Here is a 19,075-nt window from a genome sequence, read left to right as displayed (position 1 = left end):
ACTCACTAATATGAACTTTAGATTACTAACTAAATCTTCCTGTGGAGATTACTGGAGAAAGTTGGTGTACAAAGACAGTTCTCCAAAGATGAATTTAGTCTCAGTTAGTTTCCTGCTTGGAGAGGCCTGTCTCCTTTGCTTGCTGAGAGAGGAGCGTAAGCGAGCTTCTGCAAATACCTACTATTAACAACATCATCATCCTATTCTATTTTCATCTTTTGGAATGCGAAGTAGAAGTCTTGACATATTTAGAACTTTGGTTTTCTGTCAAATTAATAATCCTGTGCTTGCTTTTACAAATCTCTCTTAGTACTGTTAGTTTTTGAAAGAAATTAAAACAGAATTGCATACCAAATGTGTTTCATGGCATCCCAGAACAAGCTCCTTTTAAATTCAGCAGGAATGTGGTTTCTCTTTGGTGGGATAAAATTTGAGCCATTCAGAATCACCAGCTAAAAACCTTTTCTATTACATATTGTACTCAATAAACATTCCTCATAGAAGCTGAACTCGTTAACAAGAAGTTGGAATGTATTTGAGTTCTTCTGTAGATCTAACAAGACTTTTCCTTTCTAGTGTGGATCCAACGCGATTACTACTTACGTTTAATGTTTCTGTTAATCTTGGAGACAAATATCACAAAAACACAGCATTGCACTGGGCTGTGCTAGCGGGAAATACTACAGTTATTAGTCTTCTGTTAGAAGCTGGAGCTAATGTTGATGCTCAGAATATAAAGGTAAACAGTCTGTTTTTATTGTAAGTGGTTTATGGCAGAAATAGCAGAGGCTATGATAAATCTGAAGAGTAGATGATTCCTGTGGGTATGGGGGAGATCACGAAGATGGAGCAAAAGTCATGCCACTGGTTTTTAACCTGGGAGTCAGTATTTGCTAACAGTGATGCATAACCATTAAATCTGAACATTCAAAAGTACCCATGTAAATAGTTTAACAGTGGTTATGTGTAAATACATTGGAGCTGGGGTGCACATTTAGATTGCATGAAGGAAACACTGTGTATTTGGATTAAAAAAAATAATCTGAATGTCTTCTAGTGAAATTTTGGGGTACCTGTCTTTTTGTTGGAGTGAGATGTGACAGTCCATCTCCCAGTGGCAGCAAGGAAGTTTGAGACTGAAAAATATCACAAAGAGTAAAACAAGCAAATGGGCTCTTCTTCACATCAGAACTTTTAAGTTGCCTGGTTACTCTGCCAGAACCTCTTAATGAAGCTAGATTCAGCACTTACAGGGCCCGTTCCTAGCGTGTGTTAGACCAGCCATGGAGCTGTTAAAATTTATGCCGTAGACCTGGCGTCTTTAAGAGCTTCTTCAGTGGTGGAGGGTGAGCCTACTGAAGCTTTGCTCTGCAGTGTTCTTGTCCATTGACTCCAGACTGTTCTGTGTAGCAAATGAGATGTACTTCATCGCCTAAGTTGTTTCTTCTGTGCTGTCAGAAGAATGTAATTTTAGCAAAAAGAATTTTCCACTACTCCATTTCTCTTCAAATATTTGTATTTTTCACCTAATGTTATAGGTGGGATGGATAGATTGGAAAATACTGTTGTACATCTACATGTATAAAATACTGAGTATCTAATTAAAATAATCTGACTTTTCACCATTTTGCCTGCCAATTAAGATGACTAGGCCTTACTTCACTTGGCACAAGTGATAAACATATGCTTTAAACAAACAAACCTATTCATCCATTTTCTTAAACAGCATGGAACAGTCTTTTTAAGGGTCCAATCTAATTTTGCTAGTAACTTTATAGCTTCTATATCCAGTAGATGCGTACTGATGTGAATACGTGTCCTAGTCTGTAAGGTCAGTTGTGTGGATGAATTATGCTTCTAGTCTCACTTGCAAACTGTTGAGAAGCTCCTCCCTGTGCCACCTGGTTAAAATATATGTATATATTTTTTTTTGGGGGGGGGAAATCATTGTGTCATAACTTGCTTCCCTTGCCAGACTGATTAGTGCAACTAGAGTTTCAAAGTCCTCACCTTACCTACGCTTCTGGACTCTTAGGAAATCTGTAATACGAATTTGTACATTTGGCCAACTGAAATTATACCAGCTAGCCTGAATGCAGTTCGTGGTCTCTCCTTCATTATTGACAGACAGCAGCAGTCAGTAGAAAAATAGGCTTTGAACCTGCTGGATCATAATATCCTTCCAGTCATGCCAGAAGACGTGCTTGATTTCATTATCTGCTGCCTGCCTTCTGCAGTGCAGCCAAAGTTTCTTGCATGCCTTCCTATATGTTTCTAGGATCTTCAGATGTCAAAATCATTCTAGCAGTGGTAGTTTTGCCATACTGTTGTTGGATTTATAATAGATAGCTGATTTGGGTGATATATCTTACATTCAGCAAAAGCTCACAGTAAGCATAAAATTTTTGGTAGATTTCTGTAGACAGATAGATATGAATTCAGTTTTGTGCTTCTCCTTTGACTGTTTAGAAAAAAAAAAAAAAGGAAAGAAAAAGGTTTCTTCAGAAAAAAAAAACACATACATTTAAGTGGCTCATGTTTCCTTAGATAAGGGAATCATGAAAGGCTTCTTTCTAATGTAGTCATTTCCAAATTTCTCTAGCAGTACTTAGTGAAGTCCTTTTCTCAGCTAGTCCATGGAAATAACCAGAAATAATAAGACAGCTAAAGTTAAAGAAATACACTGGCTGATATCCCTTCATCTTTTTCCAGTTACGAAGTAGATGAAATGCTAGATGTCCATGTTGCCCATTCTGGTATCAGCTCTAGGCAGTGTGTGGTAGCGAAGTGCCTGCTGTGCTGGCGTTCTGGGTTTGGAACAGACTGGAACCAGTCATCTCAGTGAGGGGCTGCTTTCACATTGCATGACAGTTCGAGAGAGCTACTGGGGGCTACGTAAGAGAATAATACAAACAATTGCACTCTTTTAGAATAAAGCTTGGTACTTTGGAGAAGAAAAAAAGAGAGAGAGAATGCCCTTCTTGGAAGTAAAATGATGTAAAGTGGTATCATGGATTAATAACACCAGAATGTACATATATCACAGGTTTAGTTGTTTCAAGTTAATCATTAAGTGGGTTTGTCTTGTTCTTGTTATTTATCCTCTTTGTATTTTGCTGGACAAGAAATAACAATTTTCTTTTGGTAGTAAGATTTTCTTTTTCCTTTTTGAGACCTGAGTTACAGTTGGAAGTGGAAGTTGCTTTTCATTAGTCAAAGGAGTGTTGTTTTTTTGTTTTGTTGTTTTGTTCTTTCTCTGTTTTGTTTTTTTCATTTTTCTGTTGGTAAAGTATCTTGCCGCGCCAGTAGACAGACTGGGCAGGTGAGAACAGGATTTCACAAGGACTCAGTTTATTATTGAGATTGGGAGGGAAATCTGTAAATTTTACTTAAATATAAGCAGAAACACCTTTTTGTTTTTCCCTGAAGTGTGAAAAGAGCTTTTATCATTTAAAGAAGATATTTATTAGAATAAAAAATAATTACATCTGTTAATCATTGAATGGATTTTAGGTGTAGTTCCTTGATTATGCAGTGTATCTGTAGGTTTGTCCGTGCAAGTCCATATGTAAAGTTCCCTATGGCAATGATGCTTCAGACTATTCTTTCTGTCTAACCACTTAATCTTAAAATATAATCTGTTAAAGCCTTACTGCTTGCTGGCAAACTAAGCTGGTTACTAGACCAAGATCCCTGATACTTTTTGGTTTTGTTTCGCTTTTTAAGCAAGTCAGCCACCCATCCCTGTGAATACAAGGAAAATATTAAAATGGCCAGATGATTAGACACATAGTCAAAGACTTCTTTAAAGCTCCCTCAATTTTTTTATCTAGGCAGTTCCTAGGTGTCTCATGGCCCTCTAGTGGAAGGGATGCTCAGCTGGACCCCAAGACAACTTCAGGATTTACTTGGGAGATCAACTCCCAGAGGGAATTGCTTGTCCACAGGTAATCTTTACAGTCTGGATATTCAAGGTGATATTTAAATAAAAATAAATTTAAAAGACATGCCTGGAGTTTTCCCGACAGTAGTGATTCAAGATGCAATTATGTTGGTGATGAAGCAGGCACCATAGTTTGATTTCAGGCATTTCTGTTGAGAATTGAGAAGTCTCAATCTGTTTCTTAATCATCTGGCTAAATAACTTTGAAGCCAAATTATGTAAAAAGGTTATTATTTTCTTTCTGATTTTGGTAGTTGAATTCTTTGGGCAGGCATCATGCAAGATCCTGTTAGGCAGCAAAAAGCTTCACTTCATAATCTATAGCATGCACTGTTTACCCTCCTTTTAGAGATTTGGAGCAAGAGATGACAATTAAATAGTTGATTCCCATTTTCTTTCTATGGGATGTAGGTAGCTAACTGTCCTTTTTTTTTGTCTTTGACATCTCTTCTGTCTATAGTAATTATTGCCCTTTGTGGGTAATTTCAGTTTCTGGTACCTGTCTCAATTTTTTTTTTAGGAGGGGGCCAAGCAATGGAGGACTCAGCCATTTTTCAAGCCTCCATGAATGGTTTGTTTAGGAGGGGATTTAACTCCAGTAGAAGAGAGGAGGAGTCAAATGCAAAACTGAAGCTGGAGGTACCTGCAATTGGTTGTCTCTTGCCTCCTCTATAATTTTAGACCTAGTCAGTAACTTTCGTTTAGCTCTCTTCCTAAAAGTTTAGAAAGCAATAAATTAAAATCAGTTTGGTAGGCACCTTTGGCCCTTGTATCTCTCTCTCTTTTTGCTTTGTCTGTCAGTCCTCTCAATGTAGGGAATACAAAAGCATGGACCATTGCTGGCTTTGCACCCAAAGTATGTGAAGCACAAGCCAAGCACAAAAATTTGGAGTTTTGGAATAAGTTGAACACGAGCAATCAGAAGCATTCCGTGATATTAGTTACTTCTCTCTGCCAAGAAAGCAGAGAGTTAACCGAAGTCAGGCTTTAGGCTGGGAGAGTTTCCATGATCCAGTGGGTCACGAGTTCTTTTTCTTTGCTTGATTTCTGCTGCCTGTCAATAGCCAAGGGGGAAGCACAGTCTTTCATTTACAGGCTAGTGGACTGTGTATAGAACAGCAGAGCACAGATGTGTTATGCCAAAGGCAATGATTATTGCTACATCGTGACATACATCAGCGTCACACCTTAATTCTATATTTGTCCACTTGTGTAGTTATGGGAGTGTGAAAAAGACCGAAAGGAATGAAGGATGATTGGTGTCAAGTAAGCTGCAAAGGAATAAAAAAGCCAGAATCTAGCTTAATCTGATTTTAAATATATTTCCCTGAATGCATTTTATTTTTAAATTAGATTTTTCCCACTTTTATACTCCTGGCAGGGAGAATCACCACTTGATCTAGCAAAACAGAGGAAAAACGTTTGGATGATCAATCACCTACAGGAAGCAAGACAGGCTAAGGGATATGACAGTCCATCCTTTCTGAGAAAACTAAAAGCTGATAAGGTGAGAAGTAGTATAACACTTATGTAAATCAGTGTTACTGCTGATGTTGGTGGGAGAGGGGTCTTGTTTGTTTAAGGTAAGCAATTCCACACTGTGCATTCCCCACATTTTAGTTTTAGCAAACATCATTTTTTATGACAAAAGTAATTTCAAAATAAATTAAAACAAACAAACAAACAAAATAAACAACAACGAACCATCCACAACTTTATTAAAGGCAGGAGGAAAGAAAACCATAGGCCTCCACAATTACCTTTAGCTATTGTGCTGCCTAATTGTTAAGAAAGTACCAACCAGTGGTACTGTTGAGCATAGCCAATATTATTACAAAGCTGATTCTCGAATATCTGATGGTGGAGTCACCATCCCTGAAAGTCTTCAAAAGACGTTTAGATGTAGAGCTTAGGGATATGGTTTAGTGGGGACTTTTAGTGTTAGGTTAGAGGTTGGACTCGATGATCTTGATGTCTCTTCCAACCTAGAAATTCTGTGATTCTGTGAAGGACGAAAGAGTTTTAGATAGCCTGAACTCTGATCTTCTCTCTATTATGTAGTATTTTCTGTTCAATGCCAAAAGCAGTCAGTCTTGGCACTATTATAATGTCATATGAATCTCTAAGTGGAGGCCTTTTTCTGCTCAGGTTAATATCTAATACTGCAGATAGGAGGAGACAAGAATAGACGATGTAAAGGCTAATGTGTTGCTCTAGCATGAAAAACTGTTTGCCTATAGTGCTGAGGAATCATAGAATCATAGAATATTCCGAGTTGGAAGGGACCCATAGGGATCATCAAGTCCAACTCCTGGCACCACACAGCTCTGCCCAAAAGTTTAGACAATGTTACTAAGTGCAGAGTCCAATCACTTTTTAAATTCAGACAGGCTTGGTGCAGTGACTACACCCCTGGAGAGCCTGTTCCAGTGTGCAACCACATTCTCGGTGCAGAACCTCTTCCTGATGTCCAGCCTAAACTTTCCCTGCCTCAGCTTAACACCATTTCTGCAGGTCCTATCACTGGTGCTTACAGAGAATACCTGTCACCTGCCTCTCCACTCCCCCTCGCGAGGAAGTTGTAGGACTTACATAGTGTTAATGTTTTCTTACCAGTGAGAGTATTGTGCAGGATATTAAGTGTTGCTGTCATTGATTTGTAATTATTTATTGATTTAAAGATATATTGCATCTTGATGATTTTTTTAACTGTATTGCCATATAACGATGCAACAAGTATGGCCCATAAGTGATCTATGTGTTGTATTATTTGCACACGTTCACTGTGACTGTGCTTTCCAGAAAGAGTTCAAGGTGCCTTGATCGGGAATTGTAGCTACATAATATGAAGGAAAACGGGTCCTGTATTTATTTGTATACTCTTCTGTATGACTTAATCTATTACTTACATCACTTCAATTGTTAATGTTTGCTGAGGTTAACCTGATTTATATAGTCATTTATGCACTTCACAATGTTTTTTTAAAAAAGAACTTCTATTGCCTTTATTCTAGATTAATACCAAAGTCTCTAAAAGAGGGTTCTTCTAAAGCAAATTACTAATTTGTTACAGAATTTTAGGAAGATTATTTTTTTCTTGCATATACACTGGAGATATATAAATATAGGAAATGACAAAAAATCATGACTATTCTTTCCCGTATGTCAAACTTCTTGAAAAATTATACAAGATTTTGTGACTGTCCTTTTTATTATATAATATTGTTATACAACCTGTTCCTAAAAGTAGAATTGCTTATTGATATTTGTTTCTGTATAGGAATTCCGTCAGAAGGTGATGCTGGGAACTCCTTTCCTAGTTATTTGGCTGGTTGGGTTCATAGCAGACCTAGACATTGATTCTTGGCTCATTAAAGGGCTGATGTATGGTGGCGTTTGGGCTATGGTGCAGTTTCTTTCAAAGTAAGTGTTTCACCAAGACACTGTCTGCTTAGCATGCACACAACAAGTGTTTTGTTGGCATCATATTTATTGGATAAATAATCTGAAATTTCTATTTTTTTCCAGTTTTTGGACATGCAACTTTTTTTTTTTTTTACTTTTTTTTTTTTTTTAAATAACTATTTCTGGGAAAGTTCTTGTGCAACTTTGCTCTTGGAGTGCTCAGTTGTCTTGCAGATAGACATGAAATTATCTTGGTTGAATGCCATTGAGCTAATAGAAGCTAACAGCAGAACAGAAATTCAGTTGTTCTCCAGAGGAGGGTGCTGAATGTCTGCCTACAAAGAGTTATCAGTGTGAATTTTGTAGAAAACAGTCAAGGGAAAAGCTACCAGAAAGGGATAGAAGAAAGATGTGCAAGTAAAAAAAAAATAATTAAAACCCGTGGTTTTAGAATTTAAATACCCAAATGGTATCTAAAGAGACTTACAGAGAGAAATAGTCATTTGTAGCTTCTGTTTTTGTGGAAAGGGATGACTAAAGAAAAAGGCTGCTTTCTTATAATGTTGATTTGTTACCTGATCATAAAGAACTTGAGATGTTTTCATGATTTCTTTAAATAACTGTAAATGTACATACATATGCACACACACAGGTGTACTTAAGTGTATTTTCAAGATCTTTAGACCATTTCATAAGTGCTTTGCTTTTCTTTATTATGTGTGGCATGTATAGAAAAACCTATTATATCATCATACTTAGGAACTTTCTGCTCTTCTGGCATTGAATGTAGAGGAAAAGAAAATATTTCTGCCCCATAAAACAAGTTTACAGTGATCTTTATATTTGCGTATTATTTACCATCGTAGCTCATCTGCCTTACAGGATTTTCTCAAAATAGCTAAGCTTCCAGTAGAGGAGAGAAAGTTACTACAAGGAGTAATGGAGTAAAATGAAAGCTATTCAATGCACACGTTAGTCCATGGCAGCCCTGAGGCACTATCAGGACAAAAAGGGAAAAGCTTCAATGTAAGGATGTTTAAACAGGTTTTGAAAGAAGTTTTATATTGAGGAATTGAGCAGTTCAGAGTGTGATATATATGTTCAGCAACTTTTTCTTGTATATAGAGTTACCTAGTCAGTAACCTAGTTTGTCCAGACTAAATTCAGATTCTGTGCAGAATATTCTTTAAAATGCAAGAGTGTGAGAAGGTGAAAAGAATTCCAATAGCTTATTTTTTTATTAAAGAAGTAACATTGAATCTTGGAACCTGGCAAATCTAGTGATGTGGGAAATCATCTGTTTTTCCTTTGACTTTCTGTTGGCAACTGTAACAGAAGCAGAAGATTCAAGAATCAGAAATATTTCAAACACGTAGGCAGATAATACCAAGGTCTCTTAAGCCTTTTTCTTACTGAAGTAATTTTAACATGTAATTTCCATTGTATGAGTTAATACCTTAGGATCTCATGTGTAAATATAGTTTGCAACTGCTATCCGTGCTGTAGGTTAGGAATCTCATAGGCGTGTACCTGTTGTCAGCATAGTTGTAGCTAAATATTGAAGCATTCTACATTTCTTGTCCAGGTTGACTGCTGTGGTGCTATTGGCTTGTGGCTTATTAAAAGTACAATGGTTCACTGAGTATAAAAATAGCAATCAGGAAAAAACATGGGTTTTCTGATATCATGAACAATTTCAAAACAATCAAGCTGTATGCTTTTTTTTTTTTTCCTGTTGTGAGGATGGAACATATTTTTAAAGTGTATAGCAAATATTTTTTTATAAGTTCAGGAAACATTGTGAGATTATATAGAAAAGTTCAGTTTTTATAAAGACAGTTTTTTTTTTTTTAAATTCAGCTATTAATGTCTTATTTTCTGTAAAGCACGTTTCTCAAGATCTACAGATTGTGTTTATCTCATTTTTTCTGGGATAGAACTTCAAAAGTGAATGTATAAATTTTAATTAAACACATTCTAGTCATGTCCATTCATCTGGACAGGTTGAAAATTGAACTCTGAACATAAAAGTGAAGAGTGTTTTTGTGGCATATTTTGCAATATCCCTTATAGTAGTACATAGTATACCAGGAATTGTATTTTCAGAAGCTGTAGTTTAGGATTTATGCTTTATAAGTTCAAACTCATGTGAGATTGTTTCTGCTTTACAGGTCATTCTTTGATCACTCTATGCACAGTGCATTGCCTCTTGGAATATACTTGGCAACAAAATTCTGGATGTATGTGACGTGGTTCTTCTGGTTTTGGAATGATATCCTTTTTTGTGTACAGTAATATTTCTTTCATGTTAGTAGTATGAGGTAATACCCAGAATCATCCTACATATAAGAGTAAGTAAACTAATTAAAATTTTAAAAAGCTGTCACCATTAAAAACATTCTGTCTTGATGGTAATTATTTTATTACTTTTAAAATGTGCATATTATTACTTTGCTTCAGTAAGTAGAAGGAGGCAGTCAGCAAAATCTCCTGTGTTTTACCAGTTTCTTCAGTGGGGAAATGTAAGCAGGTCTACAAAGTACGCTGTGGCTGTAAGTTGACAAATTTTAATTTTCTGAAAAGCAGTAGGTAGTTTATGATACATAATAATTCTAGTGGAGTTAGCTTTGTAGGTAGTTCTTGAAGATTTTGCAAATTCCATTCCATACATACTGTAGGTAAGTTCAAGTTAACTGTATTTCAGTCTTTGAAGATTAATGTATTAACTACACTAGATTATAGAGACTGCATACAACCATGGTTTATGTTATTTACTGTCTGCCTACGTATAAACCCTACATACTGCTGGGGTAGAAATTGATTTAGAGTTCACTGAAAAATATCAGTTATATCCCTTAAGGAAACAGGTTTAAATTTTTAAACAACTTGGGTATTGTAATTACAATAACTTACTAACTGACTAGAGATTTAATGTTTTCTTAAATGTTTAATGTAGTTCTTGTAGCTGCAAGTAGTTGAAATGAACTTAATAAATTAGTACCCATCATAATATATTATAATGGATATTAGCTTGACTTTTCTGGAAACGGTTTTTCTGTTTCAGAGAAATTATACTATGAAATAAGGTAGTTGCACCCCTTTTATCATCTTCTTAATATGTTCTCCAATCTCAGCTAAATGAGCCTCATGTTTTTGGGTTGCGAACAGAGAGGAGATCCATGTTTACATGCTGCCTTGGGCTACTGTGTTTGTAAAGGTGCTGCTGTGAATAACAGCTTTCTTAATATATTTTGAGACAACTGCTATTGCATACTTTTTTTTTTTTTAAATAAGAAAATCTCATTTCTGCTAAATACAAAAACTATTTGTATCCATACTAACATGAGAATGCCTTGAAATAGGCATTTAGAAAGGCTGATACTACTACCAATCTCTTTCTGGTCTGATTTTCTGTGTTTGTTTTTTTTTTTTTCAATTTTACTTACTGGTAAGTGCAGAATGAGAAACGTAAGTACAATATAAATAACAAAAATGTATTTAAAAAAATAGTAGTTAAAATGGAGATATACTTTTCCATTTCTTGAAGGACAGAGTAATACTGTCTAAATATGTCATGCCATCAGACTGAAGTTGCTTTTCTGTTGTTTTTTTGTTGTTGTTGTTAAGGAAAGAAGCCTGACTTCTGGCAAATTGTGCAATATAACTTTCTTAGGCGGTTTTAACAACTGCACCGCCTCATTTCTGAATCCTTGTGCTTCAAACCTTACAGGTTTTCTTTAGGAACTCAAGTTTGTTTACACTGCTGCATGTTTTGGGTAGCAAATATTGAGCTGCTGTGAAATGCTTTCTTGTGCTAACGCAACATTATCTTGAACCAAATCTAAGTATGTGTTTAATTTTAAGTTATAGTCCTTGACCATGTTAAAATGTCTGCCACAGCCAGCACAGCATGGTGATGGCCTCTATCTTTATGTGTAAAGCTGTGCCTTAAGGCTGGCAAATTGTGAGATTTATATAAATATATTTATATATCTTTTTCTTTTCTTCTGCCTGCAGTTCTTTCATAGTCATATGAAAATGTATGTATTTTATATGTACTAACTTAGATTTTTATTTCTGGTAGCTGTCCTGATTAATGTAACTTGAAATTTATGTCACAGGGTAATGTTTATTGTCCACTAGAAGTAGTCAGCATGGACAATTAGTTACCTTAATATAAAAGTCTGACTTCAGAACATCAATAAAATACTGTACTGCTTTTGTGATTTAAGGTAGGTGTCACAAAAAAACCTTTGCAACAGTCTTTTTGCATGCAGAAGTAGTAGTTTAAAACTTCAGTTCCTACTGATTGCTTTCATTAGAACTGACACAATTCTGTGTGACAAGCAGCTTTAATGACATTACTTGAGGCCATCTTCCTTTAATTGATGATTTTAAATTGGAAGTCTTTGTAATAAGATTCCAAATTCATTCTTCTTTTTCTGGAAAATTGCCCTGTAGCTTTATTGGAAAAAAAAAGAAATTGCATGCCTGCTCTATTTTTATAGCATGAGGCACAGTATTGTGGTTGGGGAAAGGATTCTTGTATTTTTACAGCTTTATATGATTACTTACAGCAGACCAGAGTACTACTGCTTTATACTCTGTAATGCTGATGTAATGAAACTTGTCCTGGTAGTTTTCCTGAAAGCTGACAACATCTTGCTTAGGAAAAAAGCACTGACCTGAAACAATTGTCAAGGAATGCCATAGTGGAACTTTAAGTGTAATATTATAAGTAATGTGAAAGTCCTTACTGATGCAAGTGATACATTTAATGTTCAAGTATTTATTAAGAATTCTCATGTGGATATGTTTAAGGTGTCTGAAAGATCATCCAGTCTTCTGGATTTAATCCTAATGAGGCAGAACAGGACAATGTATCATAAAGAACATACAAAACTAATGATTAGCAGTGCATTTTCTTGAATTTCAGGGTGGTCGTGTGGAAAATAAGGCCTTCTGTAAGTCGTAAAACCTAACGGTGTGTCTTTTAAAAGACCAATCTTGAAAGTAAATTGAAATAGTTTATATGAATCTAATGTACTTAATTACGTAAATGTTTCAGTTGGATTGGATTTTTCCCTGTGGTTTCTAAGACTAATTTATTTGTTAAAATAGAAATACTGTTCTTGATGGGAATGAGAAATGTATGAGCCGGGTATTTATTTATGAAATCTAGGGTCCCACGCTTCCCTTCTGCTTTTTTGTGCATAACAAAGAATAGTTATGTCTTGCTCTCATAGTGTATCTTCTACTGTTTGCAAAGCAGGAGTAAATAATAGTAATAAAAATCCTACACACGATCACTGTGTTTTAATTGATTTTTAATTTTAAAAGGTAAAAAACAGTTGAACGTACACTTTCAAATAATGGAGTAGAATTTAACATTTCATTACTTTCTTTCAGCATTTATAGGTAGTATGTTCTTCTGTGTCCTGTAAAAGTTCAGGACATATACGGAGTTAATATCTCCGTTGTTCATACAGTCTTTTCAGTTACAGCTGAAAAAATATATCCTGTTGTGTCAGAGGTTCTTTTGCTGCTGTTTTTCTAAGGTGTCAGGGTGTACTGTAACCCAAAATATTCATAGGATAACTGTTGTTGTTGTTCTACCCCTTCCATTTGATGCAATTGTGGGTATGTAGCTTTCATTAATTATGCTTTTTTGTCATGGCATACCACTTGCAAAGCTGAGGTAAGGAGATAGAAACCAAATGGTCTGCATGTTAATAATTTATTATTGACTGATGCTTTTCTGGTTACCTCCACAATATGACAAATACACTTCGTATATTAGTGGTATCTAGGTGAAGGAAAACAAGTACTGCATGCTTTTTCAATTAGTAAAAGAAATAATTTTTAAAACTGGTTGTAAGAGAATTCATGGTCATTTCCATGCTTTCACAAAGCTGTTACAGTAGCATAATATTTTAAAGACAGTAACAAGCCCATTGGTACAGCTAAGCAGTGAAAACATAACAAATAGCATCAAAATTTAAAGGTTGCCAGCAGGAAAACAACAGAAAGTCTTGCATGGAGAAAGAAAGAAGGCAGTGGCTTTGTTTCTAGAGGAACTAAAACCAGGGGGAAAAAATCCAAACCCCAGTTCCAGCTGTCCGTGACTTACATTCCCTTGTCAAAATATTTTTTCTAACTAAAAAGTAAACATTTCTGGGGTGGAGGAGATGGTAGCGAGTCAATTACTTTTTGGAAACTAAAGGGTTTTTCTTTATAAATAGAGGATGGGGGTGAGGTGGAGAGGTTTAGCAGATCTTTAGTTGGTAAAAAAAAATGAATACAGTTGAATAAATACCTATCAAAATGAGACCTCTCGTGTCCCAATCTTCTGTTACCTACCTGTGGGCTTGGATCCAGACCTACAGCTATTATGAATTGGCAGATTCATTAGCTGGTATTGATCTTATGTTAGCTGTAGATCTTGCGCTTTAGGAGAAAAGGACTTTATTACTGGCTTAGTAGTGAGTGGAAGAGCATATCTTGGTTTATAATGTGTACTTTGGCTTGGTTTCAGAGTTTGTTGCATGGTGTTGTAGCTGCGATACCAGGAATCATCATTTGTTTGGGCTGTCCTAAATAGGCTGCAAGTCAGGATAAAAAATTACTTGATCACATGTTTGCATTGCTCGTGGGGTTTGGGGTGGGGTGGGGATTGCTTGTTTGTTTTTCTCTTTCTTTCTAATGAGATAGTCTCTTGGTTCCAAGTGGTTTCCTGGAATAATTTTCAGCTTGTTGTTCTTATAATTAAAGGATGCTGATTGAGACTAAAAGTAGGAAACATTTCATGCTTGTTTCTGCCTTGTCCCTCACAGTGAAAACCAGGGAAGCCTCATAAAAGACAGCAGATTGGTGATGGTGCCAAAGGTAAATGCTCTATCATGCTTTCTGCAGCCATTAATATGGTAATGTGGCTTCCTTGGCGTAGCTGTAAATGAGGATGTAAGGACAAATGAGGCACTGTCTCTGGAGAACCAATTCCCTCCTCTGTAGCTAACGCTAAACTACACAGGTTTTGTTATGTATGGAGAGTTTTGAGAGATGTCTATGATGCAAGTTGCAAAGATCTTTTTGAAAGTAAATATCAGAGGGGAATTCATAATTTAAAATAATAATAATTGCATGGCACTGCTTGTCTGCCTTGAATATCTTAATGCTGAAGATGGGAAGTGGATTTTTCTTTATGTAGTGTCTGAAGGCATATGAAGTGATTTAAAGTCAGTGAGGTGAATCTCAGAGTTGGAGTTTTGTTCACACTAGATGCTACAAATGTTCTGCAAAATACAACTCTAACTTTCCTTTCTCCTTTGAAGTCTGGATGGTTTTTATCCCTTCTCCCCAGCTTTGCTTCAAACTTTTGGAAAAAAAAAAAAAAAAAAATATATATATATATATATATATATATATATATATTAAAGTATTGATGAAAAATGCTGGTTTTTAGTCTTCCTCACTTATGTAGTTATGATTGCCTATATATAAATATATTTTTTCATGTGGACACTCAATGCCTCCCACCTGTGATACTTACCTGCCACAGTTTAGATTGTCAGTGTAGCACTCATCTCAGAACACCACAGTAAAAGGCAAAACTTAAACTCTGCAGGGAGTCTCTTAGGCTCTCCTATACTCTATTTTATAGAGTAAAAAGTGGGAAGGGCACATGTCGAAAAATTCTGTGTACTGAATTTCTGCTCCGGTGGTTTGGATCCACAGACAGCTTCTTGATCACACATTGTCCAAATTTTAGCCAGTAAAAACAGAAAAAATCTACAACCTTAAGGTTTCTAAACTATTTTATTGGATAGAAAATAAATTGTATTTTCTCCTATCTTCTTTAGAAGTCTAGACATGACGTATAGTAATTAAGGAATAGTCCATGTTTTTTTTTTTCAGTTTTGCCTTTATTGTTTGTAGCAGATGTCTGATTAGGGTATTTCTAAAGGAAAAAAATCACTGTTGTGGCAAGAACACCAAGGATAATGTAAATATAGCAAGGAAAATTGAATTTCTCTAAAGCTATAAAAATAAGTTGAACCAGCTTACTCTTGGCAGCAGGTAGTTTTAGAAGAAAAAGAGGAAGAAATTAGATTGTATGAATACTGCAGTCAGAGCTTTTCATCTGTAATGTATGAAATAGAACTGTGAGTGTTTAGTTTGTAGTATAACTGGTTTTTTGTTTGTTTGTTTTTTTCCCTATTACAAACTTGCTGGAAGCAGCTTGTCAGAGGAAGGATTAGCCTTTAAGAAGTTAATAACAGCATTCTGCTATATATTGTAGGTTATTGTAATTTCAACCTAATTTGTCAATATTTTTATTGGAAACTTAGAGCCAATTTCTCCCCTCAACAGAGAAGGGAAACAAAAGTATTATGGGATGCACTTACAGTAACAGTTGGACTTCGTTCTTGGTGCTGGTGACTGGAAAAGGGGAAACATCACACCCGTTTTAAAAAAGGGTAGAAAGGAGGACCTGGGCATCTACAGACCTGTAAGCCTCAACTCTGTGCCTCAATGAGAAGAGCTTGCTGAGAGCAGCCCTGCAGAGAGGGACTTGAGGGTTCTGGTGGACAAAAAGCTCGAACATGAGCCAGCAGTGGGTGCTTACATCCCAGAAGGTGATTTCAGAAGTCCTGAAGAGGCCTTGGTTGCATTTATTGATGATTCAGAGTTCTTTCACACCGCCAGAGTGGTGCAGAAAGATTTGAGAGGCTTACTGCTATTCTGCAGAACTTCCTTTTTTTTTTTTTTGTTAATATTTGCTTATATCTACACCACTTAGATTTATTTACAAATGGTTTATGTGATCTTTTTCTTCATGCTGTTTAATGCCTTTCTTAAACGTTTTTTTCCAATAATACAAACAGAAGATAATAGATTTGTAGATACACAGTAGAATATATTTGAGCATCTGTTCTAGTTTCAAAATCCAATTTTTCTCAAAGCTTGCAAAAATGTTTTTGTTCTGTTGTTTTTAAAGTGTTCTGTGCCACTTCCATACCGATTTTTGTGTGGTATCTTTAAATCTTGTAACATATAATGCTTGTGTACAGTTTTGTAGCACAAACACATCCATATTAAGCTTTAATTACGGATGTCTTAATGACTCCCAAAGTAGAGAGGAATATTCACTGAGGTGACTCAAAATAATAATGTAGTTTGCGTGTGCAGTGATCCGTGACAGAGTAAGAAAAGTGTCCTTTTTGCACAGATAATTCTTTAAAGGCTTCTCCCATCAAAGCTTTGTCAAATACGGCATCTCTTTGCATTTATGACTGGCAGCTGTAAGGTATCTTTAGTGTTGGTCAGGTCTTTTACAGTCTTATCAGAGTAAATACTCTGATTTTCCCATTGCAGTGGAAGAGGCACATCTGAAGTACTTGCTTTTCCAGCATCATTGCTAAGTAATGTCCTTATTCTTATTCTTAATCATTCGTCACAGGAAATATATTTTAAAGCGAATGGTTATTTTCTGCCTTTATATGGTAATTGATTTCATAAGCGCTTCCAGGTTCGTGGGGTCCTGTGTTTTTCTAAGTATTAGCTGTATTAGTGTATTAAAAATAACTTGGTGGGGGGAAATGTGGGTATTGCCTTATGACAGGACCAGGTTTCAGATGGTACCTTTCTTGGAGATAAGTGATGGTTGCGAAGTGATTGCCAGGCAGCATTGTGCCACGTAGCACAATCCCTTAAAAGGCTAGAAACGGGCCTTTTGGTCATCCAGCTGGAATTTCGAGCAAATGAAGAGAGAAGCAGTCAAATGACAATCTTATAAATAGAACTGTGAAATGTGTATTGTGAAAACAGGAAATACTTTTCAGGAGATAAATTTCATGGAATTTAATTTATTTAAAGAGGAAAATAATTACAAAACTGAACCATCATTATTCATTTTTAGAAGGATAAGTGTTTTAGAAGTGTCTCATGGAAAACAACATTTAAAGAAAAATAAGTTTGGAATTTTGAGCAATAGAAAGTATTGAATAGCGAAAAAGTTCTTCCAGCTGTGTTGAATTTTGTTAATTCAGAGCACTGACTCAAGAGCATTTATAAAAATTCATCTTAATTTCATTTCAGAATTATTAGTGGGTGTTTTCAAGAGGAAGTTTGATTTTGAACTTTAAATTCCTTGACTTCAAACACATCTCAATTTTTTCTTTATACACCTTCCGTTCCTTGCTAATAGTGTTGCACTTTTCTACAATTTTGGAAAATCTTGGAAATCTGATCCAGGAATCATCAAAGCCACAGAAGAACAAAAGAAAAAGGTAAAGCTGTGAGCTATGTCAAGGGTATTCTTCAGCTGCCTTTGCCAGTTGGTCACAGTAGCTTGCTGTTTAGATTGTGAAATTTAAATAAATTGTTGTATGACAATAGGTCTAAAATGTTGAAAATTTCCCTTTTCTTCCAGTTTTCTCGCTTCCATTTGGAATATATGGTCAAGTCTTCCTGGTCCAAAGTTGCATTTAGGTTGTTCTCAGTAAAAAAAAATAGAGTTGCAACTCAAGATTTTCAACATAAAAAGTTTTAAAGCAGCTGGATGAAAATGCACAGGTTTAAAATTTTGCCTTACTGTAACATATGACCCATTATGGATTACGTGTTGCTTATTTGATTCCATAAAAACTTTCCAGGCTTCCAAGCACCTCTAGGTTTCCTTATATTTGTGTCTAAAAGTATTAGATTGACGAAGATTTTAAATGTAAAACAACCAAAACCACAGGCAGTCTGGGGTGATTGTTAAAATATTAGAGAAATTAGGGATGATTTTAAGATGTTTCTAACACTTTTTAATGCTAACTAAAAATTTATTTTTCATTTCTAATATCTTTTAGTTATGGATTGTTCACAGCGGCTAACCTGAATATTGAATATGCCAAAATTATACAAGCAGCAGAAACATTTTGTTTCATTCTAAGTTAACCAGCAGCTCACACATCACCAAAACTGCGTTTTGTGCTTCTACTTCATGCTTACTTGTGAAAACACATGTGAATTAATGTCAAACCACTTGGAATTATGGCCTTATAAAGGGATAAATATATAATAGCCTTTAAAACATGGTTGTGATTGCTTAAACGATTTTTTCTCTGATTATTACTGAGTTTTGTTAGTCAATGTACCGATTTACTGTGCATATTCCCTTTCTATTATTGCAAATTTGCCAAAGTAAAATCCAGATCTAAATTCTCTTCCTTCAGTGGGGCTAAATTAAATAGGACAGTCAGCACCTGCACTCAGACTCAGCAAATTGCATGGACATGCAACTCGTTTGATCTACGTGCACAGGTCGTTTTGTGTGGGTGCAAAAGCCTTGCTGAACTGGATGGGAATTATAAAATGCAGCTTCCCTGGTTAGATGAATATCATTGTGAATATTCTGGATCTCTTATGTTGCAGCTAACCCAACTGTAAAATGATCTGTTATCAGAGGCATAAACCACTGGTTGCAATGCGGTGCTATCTTTTGTTTTCTTAATTTGTCTCCAAATGTGTTTATGTTGAGTTTGCCTTTAGCTTTTGAACAAGTAACCAAAAAAAATTCTTCTAATTCCAGATGACCAAGTTAAGTATATTTTGAATGTTGCAGTAAGCAACATTTTTCAGATGTTTATTCTTTTGATATCTCATGTTCTTTTTTCATCTAGCATTTCTATGTTACAAAATAAGCTGAGTTACTCATAAAATAAGTAAGTTAATAAAATA

The 19,075-nt window shown here is 35.5% G+C and overlaps 1 protein-coding gene across 3 annotated transcripts in view; it reads left to right on the top strand.

The window, feature by feature from the left end:
- ZDHHC17 (zinc finger DHHC-type palmitoyltransferase 17) overlaps window positions 1-19,075 on the top strand; it is a 73,551-nt gene that overhangs the window by 40,401 nt on the left and 14,075 nt on the right. For 2 of the 3 annotated variants that reach the window (XR_011091913.1, XM_068669130.1), the window contains exons 7-11: window positions 577-739; window positions 5,325-5,450; window positions 7,224-7,366; window positions 9,520-9,622; window positions 17,515-17,637. Coding sequence is in view for 2 of the 3 variants with exons in the window: in XM_068669130.1 (XP_068525231.1) it covers window positions 577-739; window positions 5,325-5,450; window positions 7,224-7,366; window positions 9,520-9,622; window positions 17,515-17,637 (658 nt within the window). In the remaining variant the exon portion in view is untranslated. The remainder of the gene's footprint in view (window positions 1-576; window positions 740-5,324; window positions 5,451-7,223; window positions 7,367-9,519; window positions 9,623-17,514; window positions 17,638-19,075) is intronic. The other variant, XM_068669131.1, reaches the window with a different exon arrangement.

Source organism: Anas acuta, chromosome 1 (assembly GCF_963932015.1).
Source record: "Anas acuta chromosome 1, bAnaAcu1.1, whole genome shotgun sequence".
In the NCBI taxonomy this organism is placed as follows: Eukaryota; Metazoa; Chordata; class Aves; order Anseriformes; family Anatidae; genus Anas; species Anas acuta.
The sequence above is the reverse complement of the archived record's forward strand: the minus strand, read 5'-3'. Positions and strand labels throughout refer to the sequence as shown.